Consider the following 17,500-nt stretch of genomic DNA (forward strand, 5'->3'; position numbering starts at 1 on the left):
GTGCCACTTTTTTGCGTTCATTGTGTGTGTGTGTGTGTGTGTGTGTGTGTGTGTGTGTGTGTGTGTGTGTGTGTGTGTGTGCAGATGCACTGACATTCATCACTTAGTGAAGGTATTTGCTGCTACCGATGTATCACTGGAAAAATTGAAGTGCAGTCAATACATATCGCTATGACATCGACACGACTTTTTTTTATGGATTTGGCCGGAGTTTATGTGTCTTGGTCCTGATGGATATTAGTTAAAATGTTCTTGTTTCTGTCCTTTTTTTCCTCGTGGCATCTTGCGAGTGCTCTCTCTCTTTCTTTCTGTGTCTTGCTCTGTGTGTGTGTGTCGTTCTGTGTAACCTAACTGATAGACACTCCTTGGAACCCCTTAACTGCCTTGCACGTATGTGGCAGTGTGCATAATGACGTCACAGAACAGGAAATAACACTGGAAGGCTGAAAATTCACACAGTTTATCTAGAGTGGTATATCTATCAGACCATTTTCTTTAGCTTGATGCTTATTGTTTTGGATATTGTTTCATGACTTGAAACATCACTTTCTACTGTTTTTTCCCCCCTAGCACTGAAGGGATTTTAAAATATAATGATGTTCCTATGTGTATGGGAGAAAATTCACAATCGTTAGCTTCCAAAACTGCCTGTGAATGGTTAAACAATCAAAGAAAATAAAATGAATTTGAAAAAAAGCGACCCCCCCCCCACCCCACAAAAAAAAAGACTTTTGTGTAGGATCCAAGAAGATGGAAGTAGGGTGAAAACGTTTAAATGACCGTTATTGATCAATGCATTACACGTGCTACACAAACATGCACTGCTCACCACCCCAACACACACACACACACACACACACACACACAACAACAAAGCAGAATATGCAAATTTATTTACACATCTATACCACGTCATACACGTGCATTGACGAAATACAGATGAATCAGTTTAATCTTTCGGATATTGTGAAGAGCAAGTTCAGAAAGATACACCACCAGTATCCAAATATGTAGCCTCTTGATTAATCTTCTAATCTTTTCATTTCAAAGCGTTAAACAACATTCTAAAACTGTTAGGATTTTCTGCCTCAACAGGTCAACACTGAATCAAAAGTCAAACGCCTAATCGAATCTGCCGCGCGCCAGAATTATATATAAACTTACGGCAATTATAAAAGGTATCAGTCGTATATACACAAAAACGTTACAGGCATCACAGAAATGCAGACTAGAAATTGCATTACTGGTCCGAAATTTCAAATAAAAATCATGATCTGAAACTGCTTCCATGAAGTGCGTGTGTCCGTGCACGCATGTTTGTGCGGAAGTATTGGTTATAAAAAGAAAATAAAGAAACCCCAAAAAGAAGAACAACAACGCCTATAACAAATAAAACAATCAAAATCCAATTCTTTTCTGAAGAAAAAGATGATTCGTACAGAAACACAATTAGCAGTCAGCTTTGTAACATAAATTATGTCTATTGATATACATTGCATATACAACCTAGCATAAAAGCGCAATATCTCATCAAAATGAATAAATATATAAGTTGGTAATCATATCTTAAAAACTCAGCTGATTTTTGTATTTTGTATTTTTTGTATTTGTTTTTGTCACAACAGATTTCTCTGTGTGAAATTCGGGCTGCGCTCCCCAGGGACAGTGTGTCCCTACACTACAACGCCACCCATTTTTTGATATTTTTTCCTGCGTGCAGTTTTATTTGTTTTTTTCCTATCGAAGTGGATTTTTCTACAGAATTTTGCCAGGAACAACCCCTTTGTTGCCGTGGGTTCTTTTACGTGCTCTGCGGGCATGCTGCACACGGGATCTCGGTTTATCGTCTCATCCGAATGACTAGCGTCCAGACCACCACTCAAGGTCTAGTGGAGGGCAGAAAATATCGGCGGCTGAGCCGTGATTGGAACCAGCGCGCTCAGATTCTCTCGCTTCCTTGGCAGACGCGTTACCTCTAGGCCATCAGTCATTGTGTTACTGAATACATGATTCAGCCAACTGAGGTGGGCTGTTCTTCCGTATACACTCGTCATAGTGACATCATAATGAATATCAACACGAAGGTGAAAAACTTGAATATATGTATCATTAACGGAATACTCGTGCCCCCTCCCCCTTCTCTCTCTCTCTCTCTCTCTCCACACACACACACACACACACACACAGAGCTATGCTAGTCTAGTATTTGTAAACTAAGCGAGCAGCTCATTGTTCTGTTTCTGTCTCTCTCTTTATGTCTCTCTCGATCGGTCTCCGCATCTTTCTCTCTGATTTGACCTGCTGCAAGCAGCCCCATCTCTCTCTCTCTCTGCCTGTCTGTCTGTCTCCATCCCCCTCCCACCTTACACCTACATACAGACAGGCTTGGAAGCGAGCCAGTGTCGTCCACTGGTTCAGGTACTTATTACGTACAGGGGTTTTCAACCCCCCCATCTTCACCAGACCTTGACTGGTGGTCTGGGTGCTAGTCATTCGGATGAGATAAACCGGGGTCCCGTGTACAGTATGCACTTGGCGAATGTAAAAGAACCAACGGCAACAAAATTCTATAGCCAAATCCACTTTAATAGTGAAACAAATACAAATGCGGACAGGAGAAAGAAGTAAAAAAATTAAAAAATAAAAAAAAGAAGAAGAAGAGAATGGCGCTGTATTGTGGCGACGTGTTCCTCCCTCACCTCCCCCCCTCCCCTCCCTTCCCCAGCCTCGGTGTGAGCAGCCCGAATGTAACACATCGTGTCTCTTGTGCCGATCAGTAATACAAATACAACACGTAAACTCAAGGTCTCCGATAATGAAGGCTCTTGAGCCGCATCTCTGTCGTGTCTGTATGTGCTGTGCAGAGTGTCGCTAACTACAGATAGATGGGCGAGTTGCAATTTCCCTTACGTCCCCGCTGCTACTGCATCATCACAGCGATCTTGATCAACGGAACTGACGCGGAATAGAATCAACCTTAATCACAACTACTCTGTTCGGTTCCAATCCTTAAAAATTCCAAGACTCACTTGGGCCCGCTTCCAACAGGGACGGTTTCCAATAAGGCCCAGTATCATTAGGTACTGGGCCGTATTGGAATAGGGCCCAAAAAGGAATTGGGTACTATTGGAACAGGGACTCAATCAAATGTTACCGGGCCCTGTCAGTGATGGGGCTTAGCGGAACTGGGCCCCAAGTGTGAAGTGCTGGCCCAGTGGTAACACGTCCGTCTTAGAAAGCGAGAGAATCTGAGCGCACGGGTTCGAATCCCACACAGTGACTCGCCATTCTTTTCTCCCCCTCCACTAGACCTTGAGTGGTATTCTGGACACCAGTCATTCGCAATGAGACGATAAACCGAGATCCTGTTTGTTTGAATTGAATGCACTTAGCGCACGTAAAAAGAACCAACAGCGACAAAAGGCTTGTTGTCTATGACAAAATTCCGCAGAGGAATCCAACTTTGACATGAAAAAAATAACCAACCAGTACACATGCTGGCAGAAAAGAAAAGAAAACAAACGCAAAAACAACAACAACAAAAAAACAATGTGGCACTGTACTGTTGCGACGCGCTCTCCCTGCAGCCCGAATTTCCACACAGAGACATCTGTTGTGACAAAGAGTAACAGAACACAATACATATCAACTATTCTATGCTAAACCCCCCAAAACGGAGTATGGCTGCCTGCATGGCGGGGTAAAAACAGTCGTGCACGTAATAGCCCACTTGCGTACATACGAGTGAACGTGGGAGTTGAAGCCCACGAACGAAGAAGAAGAAGAAGAAGAATTCTACGCTGCGTCCGCAGTCAGTGACAAAGTGCAGATAAAGACACGACACCCGCTCCCCATCCTTGTCTCTTGCAGACGTGTGTGTATGTGTGTGTGTGTGTGTGTGTGTGCGCGCGCGCACGCGCGTGTGTGTATGTGGCGTGTGTGTGTGTGAGTGTGTGTGTGTGTATGTGTTGTGTTGTGTGTGTGTGTGTGTGTGTGTGTGTGTGTGTGTGTGTGTGTGTGTGTGTGTGTGTGTGCCTGTCCTGTGTGTGTGTGTGCATGCGTGCGCGCGCACGTGTGTGTGTGTGTGTCCCGTGGGCTGTGGTGTGTGTGTGTGTGTGTGTGTGTGTGTGTGTGTGTGTGTGTGTGTGTGTGTCCTGCGGGCTGTGCTCAGGACGTGGGGACGATTCTGGACGTAGTGCGGGGCCTGGGCACGGGCTTGCTGTGGACCTGCCCAGAGGTGGCGGTCTCCGGGCCTGTCTCCCGTGCTGGCCGTAGCTGGGACTTCCGGTCTTCTTCAGGCTGGTCTGCCGCTGCTGCTGCTGCTCTGGTCTGGATCTGCGTGCACTCTGGAACATACGGACACGATTGTTTGTATGATTGTGTGTGTGTGTGTGTGTGTGTGTGTGTGTGTGTGTGTGTGTGTGTGTGTGTGTGTGTGTGCATGTGTGTGTGTGTGTGTATGTGATATGTGTGTGTGTGTGTGTGTGTGTGTGTGTGTGTGTGTGTGTGTGTGTGTGTGTGTGTGTGTGTGTGTGTGTGTATGTGTGTGCGTGAATTGAAGTCAAGATTTTATTTCATGATGATAAATTGAATAAGCGGCAATTCCTTTTTTACATCCAGCCAACAATGAAAAAAAAATATATGGGAGAGAGAGAGAGAAAGAGACAGAGAGAGAGAGAGAGAGAGTGTGTGTGTGTGCGTCTGTGTGTGTGTGTGCGTGCGTGCGTGCGTGCGTGTGTGTGTGTGTGTGTGTGTGTGTGTGTGTGTGTGTGTGTGTGTGTGCAGTGTAGTGTGAACACACCCCAAACACGGGTGTTATGCCTCGGTTATTAATTAGAAATTTTTGGTAATGATGAGGTATGATGATCTACCATACACCCCTGATCATTTTACGCTGAGGTTGAAGTTGTGTTGACCACGTTTTGTCTTCCCGGTCAATGAAGATTGTCATTGATACTTCCAGGGACTTAAACTCCTAGATAAATACTTGTACATGTTACATCTTTGACGCAGTTTTTTATTTGTGCTCGAAGTACGTTTGACAAATCAGCTGTAATTGTTACAACGGATAACTGCAAGCTGCAGCAACGAAACAAAACGAAACTGAAGATATGAGTATACTGATAAGCATCATACACTTTTTTTGTACATTCAGCCCCCCACCCCACCCACCCCCTCGACCCCCCATGAACAAACAAATGATTAACGGTAAAAAAAAAAAATCTTAAAAAGAAGAAAAAAAAAAAAATTCGCAACAGCAACATATACAAGAAACTCCATAAACGCGCACAGAACATATTTATGTATAATACAATAAACCATCATAAAGCCATGAACAATCAATGCGGACGAGAGGTGTGATGGAAAGAAAGCAAAATGAGAAGAGAAAGAGAGAGAGAGAGAGAGAGAGAGAGAGAGAGAGAGAGAGAGAGAGAGAGAGAAGAGAAGGAGTGAAGGGGGAGATAATGAAGGAGACCTCTCACCCTTATTGTCCGCCAACTTGACCTCAATGGTGGGGGCCTTTTGCTCAATGGTCTGATCCTTTTGCTCAGTGGTGGGAGCCTTTTGCTCAGTGGTGGGAGCCTTTTGCTCAGTGGTGGAAGCCTTTTGCTCAGTGGTGGGGGCCTTTTGCTCAGTGGTGGAAGCCTTTTGCTCGGTGTTGGGGGCCTTTTGCTCAGTGGTGGTAGCCTTTTGCTCAGTGGTGGAAGCCTTTTGCAGCTTTTTGAAGGCCTTGGTCAGCTCCGAGTCCTGTGCCGATGGCGCTGGCTGGGACGCCGAGCCAACGTCTGTGGTCATTTTCTTCATCCGGCCCTGTTAAAACACAGGAGGCCTATCTTCACCGTGTTCACTATAACTATCTGCACGGCTTCGCTTGGATGCAGGAATTTTATTTTCTCGTTTGCATCAGATTGCTTTCTATTATACATTTCATTGCATTGTATTGTATTGCATTGCATTGTATGGTATGGTATGGTATATGGTCGGGTATGTTGTGGTATGGCGTGGTATATTGTATGGTACGGTATGGCATGGCATGGTGCAGTATTGGTTGGTGCTGCACTGTAATATACTGCACAACACTATATCTTACAATACTGTATCGTATCAAATGCCATGGCATTATATTGTAGTGTATTGAATGGTGTGCTGGCGCATTGCATTGTATTGCACTGCCACGCTGCATTGCGTTGCATTGTAGTGTTTTATACTGTACTGCACTGTACTGAGTGCCTGGTGCATGCTGCATACCAGGACCTCGTGTTTATCGTCACATCCGAAAGACTAGTACACTAGACCACCACAGCCTACCACAGGGGAGAGCAGATATCTGCGCAGTACATTTTAAGCATAGTGTTGTGCATGACTGTATGCAGTGTTCCCAATACCAACAACCTATCCACTGTTACTGAAACAACGAGAGTAAAGAACGTGTAACAAGTGATACTGTCATTGGGGAAAAAAAAAAACAACCCACATAAGCATAGCGTCTGTCTTTAGTTCACCATCGACACTTTTTCAGCTTTAGTTAAGAACTGGGTGAGGTTAAGGTTTGGGACTACGCACAAGCTGGCTTTTTTTTTTTTTAAGTAAACATACTGCAAATTCTCTGTTGTGTCGAAAGTTACTGTCATTAGAATCATCTTTCCTTGACGCTCGGAGGATATAGAGGGCGCCAGAGGAACAACAACGGTAAGGGCCACAGCAGTTGACGGTCTAGTTTCTGTTTGTTTATTTTCAGTTGTTCAATATATTCCTCGTTACACACACGAGATGTGTTCATCTTCTTATTTGTCCGAGCAGCAACACAACATTGTCCTGACAAGTTTTTGTTGTTGCAAAGAACTGGCTGCGGTTAAGGTTGAACCAACCACACGTTGGCGTATCTTGTTTCAAAGTATACATAGAAACTTGTTTTTCTCTCCAGACACTTTTCTGATTTAGAACTAGCCATGACTAAGGACCAGTACTATGTGTGTTGTTTCTGTATAATATAAAAACTGTTAGTTATCCAGTTTTTGTTGTTTGATTTTGTGTGTGTGTGTTAAGACCTAGCTGCAGCTAAGACGCTCCACATGGTGACTTGTGTTGCTTCTTAGTATAGAAAATGTTAGTTATCAGTTTTTGTTGTTGTTGTTGTTGTTTTGTTGTTGTTAGACCTGGCTGAGGATAAGGACGCCCCACGTGGTGGCTTGTGTTGTTTCTAAGTATAGAAACTGTCAATTATCCAAATCCTTGTTTTGTTGTTGTTGTTGTTGTTGTTGTTTTGTTGTTGTTGGTGTTGTTGTTAAGACCTGACTGCAGATAAGGACGCCCCACATGTAGGCTTATATTGTTTCTAAATATAGAAACTGTCAGTTATCCAAATCCTTATCTGTTTCTTAAAGACCTGGCTGCAGCTAAGGACGCGCCACGTGGTGGCTTATGTTGTTTCTAAGTATAGAAACTGTCAGTTATCCAAATCCTTGTCTATTTCTTAAAGACCTGGCTGCAGCTAAGGACGCGCCACGTGGTGGCTTATGTTGTTTCTAAGTATAGAAACTGTCAGTTATCCAAATCCTTGTCTATTTCTTAAAGACCTGGCTGCAGCTAAGGACGCGCCACGTGGTAACTCGCGTAGTGTCTAAGTACAGAAACTGTGAAGTTGTTGTTATCAGCATGCTGAGGAAGGCCCACAACAACAACAACAACAACAACAACGTGTACCCTTAATCAAGGTCAAGGAAGCGCTGACGACTGCTGTACTGTACACGTCTTATCAATCAACACCCACCAGTATGTTTTTCAGTTCACTCATGGCCGTATCGTCGTTGCTGCTGGCGGAGTCCGGGGACGTTGTGGGCTGTGACAAAAACCAATGTAGAGTAAGCGGTGTGGGGAAAACCGTGACGTAAACACGAACAGTCATATCTCACTGACAAGTGATGAAGGAGACCTCTCACCCTTATTGTCTGCCAACTTGACCTCAATGACCACATTTAAATCACGGCTATTTATATACACGACAATCTTTTCCATCACTATTGTCAGCCTACTAATACATGAACATTAACAGACAATAATAATAATAATAATGGACATTAATATTACTCGTTTATCAAGAAATACTGCTCAGAGCTATTTCACGAGTAATAACGTTTTATATGACTGTTGTTTATATATACGAAAATCTTTTTTTTCCATCAGCATTGTTAGCCAATTCATTTTCACGTATCTCACGAGTATCACACGTTTATATTACTGTGATTTATGTACAACAATCCTTTCCATCAGTATAATTAGTGCATTTTCTTGCATATGCAGACGGACCTTCCGCGACTATTTATGCGACAATCCTTCCCAAAGTAGACAGATTGTAAGCCAGTATATGTTCTTGCATGTGCATACAGACAGACAGATCTATGAAAGAAGACACAAGTGGGCTTAGCATCAATAAGCATGCAGTATACTCCCGAGAACAATCACTATGAAGGTAGTAGCAGCATCGGTGATATAAACTGTGATTCGCATGATGAAACCGAAACCGAAAACAATCACACACGCACACACACACACCCTGACAGACAAAACAGACAGACAGACACACGCACATATATCCTACTCCACCACCCCAGCCACCCCCACCCCTACCCACACACACACACACTACACATTCTCTTTGTGAATGTATCTTAAATACTTGCTAAGTTTTGAGAACAAATAAAATCTTACCCTCATTTTGATTCTCATTTTGATTCTGATTTTGATTCACACACACACACACACACACACACACACACACACACACACACACACACACCCGTGTCAGCTGCAGAAGAAGAAGAAGAACAACAACAACAACAAGTACAAGTACAAGAACAACTATAACAAGTACAAGAACAAGAACAGCAAGAACAACAAGAACAAGAATATGTAGTACGAGAAGAAGAAGAAGAAGAAGAAGAAGAAGAAGAAGAAGAAGAAGAAGAAGAAGACCACCACCACCAACAACAAGCAGCAGCAGCAGCAGAACGCACAGCAGTTCCAGCCGTGTACCCCACCTGCTGTCTGGGGGTCCTGACTGCCGTGGGTTTGAGATGGGAGCCGGTCTTGATCCTCTTCATCATCTCATCCAGGGCCTGGGAGTACCCCTGGGCCACCGCCGTCCCCTTCATCTCCACTGACACACACACACACACACACACACACACACACACACGTAGGCGTGAACACACACACACACACACAACGTAGACGCGAACGCACACACATGCACGTGGCACACAACACACACACACATACACACACACATGCACACACATACACAAACACACACATACACACAAACACACGTAGGCGTGAACACACAAACACACATACACGTCTCACACACACACACACACACACACACACACACACACACACAACGTAGACGCGAACGCACACACATGCACGTAGGCACACAACACACACACACACCCGTACGCGCGCGCGCATACACACACACACACACACACACACACACATATATATATATATATATATATATATATATATATAGAGAGAGAGAGAGAGAGAGAGAGAGAGACAGAGACAGAGACAGAGACAGAGGTATATACATATGGTATATACATATAAATCTTTTCATTGAGTTCTATATCATGCTCTGGAAGCTCTTTAAAAAAAACAAAAGTGAATAAAACAATAGATAATTTTAGAGTGAGAACAGACAACTGGTTAAAAGGAATAATAAACGCATTCCCCAACTAGAGGCGAAAAGAACTAGACCCTCACCCACCCCCCCCCCCTTTTTTTTTCCTTTTTTTTTTTACCAAGTCAGTCGAGAAGACAAGTCGCAGACTGCTTGAGGCTGGAATGGCAAGACACGTCTATAATTATATCCTCTCCCCTCTGATAGTACACGGGTCACCAGAGTATGGTGTGCGATACAGGAGGGACCATTTTTTTTGATGATGGTGTCGTATTTAGAGGAAATCTGTCATCGGTCGATGTAGAAGACCACAGCAGTTCTTCGCAGAAGATACTCTGTGCTTCTTTGTATTTTAGGGAAAAGGAAGCTTTGCGTTGGGGGCGGAGAGTGGGGGAATGATGGTGGGGAGGGGGGGGGGGGAGAGGTATAAGGGGATTCACTGGCGATTGCTAAGGAAATGGATACTCAGTGTGAGCGTTTCTTCCTGTGTACTGGGGCTGGAGCATTGCCTGTCTTCGGCGTGCCACATTATTTTTTTTGTGTATTTTCATTTCTTTTTATCACAACAGATTTCTCTGTGTGAAATTCGGGCTGCTCTCCCCAGGGAGAGCGCTGTCGCTATACTACAGCGCCACCCATTTTTTTTTTTTTTTTTTTTGTATTTTTTCCTGCGTGCACTTTTATTTGTTTTTCCTATCGAAGTGGATTTTCCTACAGAATTTTGCCAGGAACAACCCCTTTGTTGCCGTAGGTTCTTTTACGTGCGCTAAGTGCATGCTGCACACGGGACCTCGGTTTATCGTCTCATCCGAGTGACTAGCGTCCAGACCACCACTCAAGGTCTAGTGGAGGGGGAGAAAATATCGGCGGCTGAGCCGTGATTCGAACCAGCCAGCGCGATCAAATTCTCTCGCTTCCTAGGCGGACGCGTTACTTCTAGGCCATCACTCCACAAAGTGAAGCATGGACAGGGGGACTGGGATGTCTTTGGACGCCATTCTCTTTTGTTGATGACAGTCTCCTTAATTAATAAACGGATGTTGTCTGAGCGGGGAGGAGTGGTGTGCGTGTGTTGAGGCGGGGGCGGGTGGTGGGGGTGGTGGGGTAAGGGAGGGGGGACAGAGGAGACTTGCGGCGTGGACCGTGGGAACGCTTGGCTGAAACTGGCCTGGTGCGATACACTAATAGATGTTAGTCTCTCGCTTTTTGGCCAGCCCCGATGGATTTTCTATAGCAGAGACATGATCGGGGTCATCACTGCTGGAGCTGAGAAAGAACGGAGAAGTGGTGGTGGTGGTGGAGGGGGGGGGGGGGGGGGGGGGGGGGGGGGAACATGGGGGGTGGAGGGTGGGAGGCGTGGGGGGCTGGGAAGTGGGGGCTCGTATCATGGCAATATCTGCCAGCACAGACATCGTGCAAGGAAGGTATTTAACATGGCTGAACACACACACAAAGGTGGTTTGTTTCGGAAGGTTGAGATAATGAGGTTAGAGGATCGCGGGTGGCAGCAGTGTCACAGGGAATAGGTCCTACGGAAGACTAGTAATAAAGCCAGGGAAGTTCCTCTGTAGAGGAGAGAGGATGTCTGACATTGGTGCTTACAGTCCAGTCGACCGCACGGGGCCATATCAAGACAGGGGAGAGGAGACAGCGGGCGCTCTGAGGACACCTGTAAACCAGGTGTGCGGGAAGGGAGGGGAGGGGGAGGGGAAGGGGAGGGGACGCCCGGGAGGGAGGAGATGCTGCGTCACACCACAGTCTTACAGTCAGTCTGTGGGCTTCACCACGGGGATCGGAAGAGGCTGAAGTGTGTACTTAGGGCGGGACAGGAAGCAGTTTGTCAGCTGGGGAGAAGAAAGCGCCATTGCAGAATGGGTCAGGTGTTGGACAGAATTCTGATCTACTGTTCACCTGCAGTCAGGGTCCCGAGGCCCGTTTCGGCCTGGTGTTATGTTTTGGGGGGAAAGGCACTATGTGGAGTGATGGCCTAGAGGTAACGCGTCCGCCTAGGAAGCGAGAGAATCTGAGCGCGCTGGTTCCAATCACGGCTCAGCCGCTATTTTCTCCCCCTCCACTAGACCTTGAGTGGTGGTCTAGACGCTAGTCATTCGGATGAGACGATAAACCGAGGTCCCGTGTGCAGCATGCACTTAGCGCACGTAAAAGAACCCACGGTAACAAAAGGGATGTTCCTGGCAAAATTCTGTAGAAAAATTCACTTCAATAAGAAAAACAAATAAAAACTGCACGCAGGAAAAAAAAATGGGTGGCGCTGTAGTCTAGTGACGCGCTCTCCCTGGGGAGAACAGCCCGAATTTCACACAGAGAAATCTGTTGTGATAAAAAGAAATACAAAATAGAAAATACTTTTTTCCAGATTTTTCCCACTCTTCCCAGGTGTGAAGGGGGTACCTGAATTCGGTCAGGGGTGGTTACAAGCGGCCGAAAGAGTGGGTTGGGCCCCGCCTTCCTAAATGCCGAGCCCCAGACACTGTGGATATGAATTCACTGCCTCGATGCCACTGTAAAAAGCTATGGGACCTTTTAACGTTTTAACATTTCCCATGTCGAGCGCTACACACAGCGGATATGAATTCACTCCGCCGAAGCCGAGAAAGGTTATGGGATATTTCACCTTTTTTAAGACGGAGGGATACAAATAGGGGCCGCGGTAGGCGGGTGGATGGGTGGGTGGGTGGGGGATAACTTGTGAGATACCGGTTTGGGAAAGACTGTGGCGTGGCTGAGCACAGGGCCACGTGTAAAAAGTCAAAGGTTAAAGTTCCCATAGACTTTTACGGGCATCGGGGCAGTGAATTCACACCCACTGTGTCTAGGGCTCGGCATAGGAAGGCGGAACCCAGTCCTCTCCAACCGCCGTCTTGACCTTCCCCAACCGAAATCAGATACCACCCATTCTCAGCTGCGTGAAGCGAGAGAAATCGGAGTAGAGTGCCCTTTCCCAGGAACACTGTGACACATGCCGAAACAGGACTTGGAACCCTGACCAGTGGCGAACACTGAATCAGAAGCCCAACGCCTAACAGATTCTGACCACGGAGCCATGTTTGACCCCTCCAAATAATGAACGAACGAGGCACTTGGTGCTAATGGTGTTTGGTGAACCTCTCCTTCACAACAGATATAACGTGTATTCAAACGAAGGAGATTATGACACTAAGTGGGTATGTCTGCTGATACGTTGACCTGTGAGACTGGGGGAAAAAAGAAGAAAATCTCCATGCATAATCCACGAGGCGTCGACGCCGGGGGATTGAACCAAAGGACATTCGGATTGAAAGACCAACGCTCTAATCAGTATCACTCAGCCGTTGCGTCCGTCATACTGACCTGTTTGTTTGATGATTTCCTTTTTGGTCTTCTTCCCACCAAACACCCTGAAAAGAGGAGCGAGGCATATTTGTTACACAACATAACCCATCAGCCAATTACATGACGACTTGAAAAAGCAAACACACACGCTGAAATCTATTTGATACATTATAAATCATAAAACCCAAAACAACAACAACAACAAAACAAAACAAAAAACAAAACAACGAAAAAAAGGTACAAACAAAAATTAAAGAAACAGAAAGGAAGTAATCTGAATTCACGGGCACACATCCATCCATCCATCCACCCATCTATCTATCTATCTAAGTCATTGTGCATGCACACACACACACACACACACACACGCACACACGCACGCACCCACGCACGCACGCACACACACAACTGTTTACAGTCTGCGTGTATTTGTGTGTGTAAGAGAGAGAGCGATAGATAGATAGATAGAGAGAGAGAGAGAGAGAGAGAGAGAGAGAGAGAGAGAGAGAGACAGACAGACAGACAGACAGACAGACAGGCAGACAGACAGGCAAACACACACACAAAAAAAGACAAAGACATGCCGACCGACCGATCGACAGAGACAGACAGACACAGACATACACAAACACAGATATACAGACACAGACAGACACTGACATACAGACAGACACAGACAGACAGACAGACACAGACATACAGACACAGACAGACAGACAGACACCTACGAGGTAAACACAGACATGAATTGTGACAAACCACAATCAGTCACTACGGTTGCTGTACTTACTTGGCCAGTTTTTTACCTATCGTTGGTGGTGGTGGTGGTGGGGGAGGAGGAGGGGGTGGGGGTGGGCGCATGGCTTTTTCCAGTTTCTTCTCCAAAGTGTCGTCTGCAACCCCATCACATTAGGGGAGGGAAAAGGATACTGCTGTGTGTTTAAAGGTGAAACTCTTTGATGATGATGATGATGATGATTATGAAGTTGGTGATTGTGATCATGATGATGATGATGATGAACACACACACACACACACACACACACACACACACACACACACACACACACACACACACACACACACACACAACTGTTTACAGACAACATGCACTCACACACTCACGCACGTGCACGGCCGCACGCACGCCCCCCTCTCACCCACACACATCTGCACCCTTCCCTCACCCACACACATCTGCACCCTTCCCTCACCCCCACACATCTGCACCCGTCTCTCACCCACACACATCTGCACCCTTCCCTCACCCACACACATCTGCACCCTTCCCTCACCCCCACACCTCTGCACCCTTCATTCACCCACACGCATCTGCACCCTTCCCTCACCCACACGCATCTGCACCCTTCCATCACCCACACGCATCTGCACCCTTCTCTCACCCACACGCATCTGCACCCTTCCCTCACCCACACACATCTGCACCCTTCCCTCACCCACACACATCTGCACCCTTCCCTCACCCACACACATCTGCACCCTTCCCTCACCCACACACATCTGCACCCTTCCCTCACCCACACACATCTGCACCCTTCCATCACCCACACGCATATACCCACCCCCTCCTTCCTCCACACTCCTCCAAATCGCGGCCACCTCTCACCCACCCTCCACACTCCTCCAAATCGCGGCCACCTCTCACCCACCCTCCACACTCCTCCAAATCGCGGCCACCTCTCAGCCCCCCACCTCCCACACGTCCATATCCCCATTGACCCCACCCCAACACTCCTCCACATCCCTTACCTCCTACCTCACCCTAAACCCATTACCCCACCTCTCCTCTAGCTCCCTCACCCCTGCCTGTAGTGCAAATGACCCCCTGTTTGTAAAGCGCTTAGAGCTTGGTCTCCGACCGAGGATAGGTGCTATGTAAGTATCCATATCAAATCAAGTCAAATCTAATCAACCCCCCCACCGGCTCGCACCCTCACCCCTGCTACACTACCCGGCACGTACAGTGGGCGAGGAGGTTGTCGTACTCGGTGTGCTGGTAGGAGACCTGTGCCTGAAGAGCCTGCAGCTGCTCGGTCAGCTGTCTGTTGTCTTCCTCCAGCCCCACCAGGGTCTCCTGGTTACTCAGCACCTGCACCTCCTCCCGCAGCTCAGAGATCTGGGGGGGACCCGACAACAACCAACATCATGTGCAGTTTGACGGGCGCGATAGCCGAGTGGTTAATCAAAGCGTTTTACTTTCAATGTGATGGTCCTCGGGGTGGAATATATCTCGGTAACGGCGTCTGCTGGGGCTAAAGGGTAGAGTTTCCCCCCCCCCCCCCCCCCCCGATCTTCCAGGTCAACATATGTTGCAGATCTGCTTGTGCCTGAACCCCCTTCGTGTGTATACACAAGCAGATCAAATACGCACCCTACACTACTTTCTCTACCCTACCCTGTCCTACCCTACTATCCCCTACCCTGTCCTACCCTACTATCCCCTACCCTGTCCTACCCTACTATCCCCCTTCGTGTGTATACACAAGCAGATCAAATACGCACGTTAAGGATCCTGTAATCCATGTCAGCGTTCGGTGATTTAGGGAAACAAGAACATACCCAGCATGTACACCCCCGAAGATCGAGTGTAGTGGATAGTAGGGCAAGACAGGGTAGGGGAGAGCAGTGTAGGGACAGTAGGGTAGGACAGGGTAGGGGAGAGCAGTGTAGGGGATAGTAGGGTAGGGTAGAGTAGGGGAGAGTAGTGTAGGGGAAAGTAGAGTAGGACAGGGTAGGGGAGAGTAGTGCAGGGGAGGGTAGGATAGGGTAGGGGAGGGGAGGGGAGAGCACTGTAGGGGATAGTAGAGAAGCACAAGGTAGGAGAGAGTAGTGTAGGGGATAGCAGTGTAGGACAGCGTATTGGAGAGTAGTGTAGGGGATAGCAGAGGGGGACAGCGTATTGGAGAGTAGTGTAGGGGATAGTAGGGTAGGGTAGAGTAGGAGAGAGTAGTGTAGGGGAGGGTAGGGTAGGGTAGGGGAGGGGAGGGGAGAGTACTGTAGGGGATAGTAGAGTAGGACAGCGTATTGGAGAGTAGTGTAGGGGAGAGTTGGGTAGGGTAGGGGAGAGTAGTGTAGGGGAGAGTAGGGTAGGGTAGGGGAGAGTAGTGTAGGGGAGAGTTGGGTAGGGTAGGGGAGAGTAGTGTAGGGGAGAGTACAGTAGGACAGGGAATGGGAGAGTAGTTTAGGGGATAGTAGGGTAGGACAGGGTAGGGGGGAGCAGTGTAGGGGATAGTAGGGTAGGACAGGGTAGGGGAGAGTAGTGTAGGGGATAGTAGGGTATGACAGGGTAAGGTAGAGAGTGTAGTGTAGAGGATAATAGGGTAGGACAGGGTAGGGGAGAGCAGTGTAGGGGATAGTAGGGTAGGACAGGGTAGGGGAGAGTAGTGTAGGGGATAGTAGGGTATGACAGGGTAAGGTAGAGAGTGTAGTGTAGAGGATAATAGGGTAGGACAGGGTAGGGGAGAGTAGTATAGGGGATAGTAGGGTATGACAGGGTAAGGTAGAGAGTGTAGTGTAGAGGATAGTAGGGTAGGACAGGGTAGGGGGGAGCAGTGTAGGGGATAGTAGGGTAGGGTAGAGTAGGGGAGAGTAGTGTAGGGGATAGTTGGGTAGGACAGGGTAAGGTAGAGAGTGTAGTGTGGAGGATAGTAGGGTAGGACAGGGTAGGGGGGGGGAGCAGTTTAGGGGATAGTAGGGTAGGTCAGGGTAGGGTAAGGGAGGGAAGGGGAGGGGAGGGCAGGAGGGGTGGAGAAGATGAGACGATAACAGAGAAGAAGAGATGATATGATAGGGTAGGGGACACCACCAGAGGGTGGTGGGGTGGAGGATGGGGACTATACCAGTCTTCACCGGATTCGAGCAGAGTGAATCAGGACAGAATGGGTTTCATTGTCAAGAGGGAAACAGAAAAGAATAGAAATTTATTGCCAATAACTGAACAGATACGAGTTAGTTGTCACGAAGCATACATAGCAGAAAAAAACAGCGCCGAACAGAAAAGAACAGGGTCAGTGAAATAAATAGAACCTAATGGAGCACGGCAGAATATAGAGTTTTGAGTCGTGAAGCCTGTAAACAGAATACAATAAATTGAACGGAACAGATTGATTTTCTTTGTCATCATGTCTGTCGTTAAGTTTTAGAATGTTATTATTATTTATTTTTTTTTTTAAAGCAGAAGAAGAAGACAATGCTAGATTCTGTTGTCATGAATACAATACAACAGAACAGAGACCTAAATCTATTGTCACAAAGCCGACAAAACAGAACAGGATAGAGTGTCAGGAAACCTATAGCACATTGCATTGTGTTGCAATGTACAGTATTGTTCTGCACTGTACTGTGAAAGAGGCGGGAAGAAGAAGGTGGGGAAGGGGTCCGGAAGTGGGTGGGTGGGGATGGAGGGTGTTAACGAGGTCAACTACTTATTCCGGGAATTCCCGAAATAGTTATGTTCGA

The 17,500-nt window shown here is 47.0% G+C and overlaps 1 protein-coding gene across 2 annotated transcripts in view; it reads right to left on the reverse strand.

Annotated features, from left to right (window-relative positions):
• Positions 1–3,992: 3,992 nt before the first annotated feature.
• LOC143275888 (uncharacterized) overlaps positions 3,993–17,500 on the reverse strand; it is a 40,978-nt gene continuing 27,470 nt past the window's right edge. For both annotated transcript variants that reach the window (XM_076580206.1, XM_076580216.1), the window contains exons 8-14: positions 15,005–15,158; positions 13,812–13,914; positions 13,040–13,086; positions 9,039–9,157; positions 7,772–7,840; positions 5,484–5,811; positions 3,993–4,346 (exon numbers count right to left, since the gene is read on the reverse strand). In XM_076580206.1, coding sequence (XP_076436321.1) covers positions 4,168–4,346; positions 5,484–5,811; positions 7,772–7,840; positions 9,039–9,157; positions 13,040–13,086; positions 13,812–13,914; positions 15,005–15,158 — 999 coding nt within the window. In that variant the 3' untranslated portion in view covers positions 3,993–4,167. The remainder of the gene's footprint in view (positions 4,347–5,483; positions 5,812–7,771; positions 7,841–9,038; positions 9,158–13,039; positions 13,087–13,811; positions 13,915–15,004; positions 15,159–17,500) is intronic.

This window comes from Babylonia areolata, chromosome 2 (assembly GCF_041734735.1).
Source record: "Babylonia areolata isolate BAREFJ2019XMU chromosome 2, ASM4173473v1, whole genome shotgun sequence".
NCBI classification, from domain to species: domain Eukaryota; kingdom Metazoa; phylum Mollusca; class Gastropoda; order Neogastropoda; family Buccinidae; genus Babylonia; species Babylonia areolata.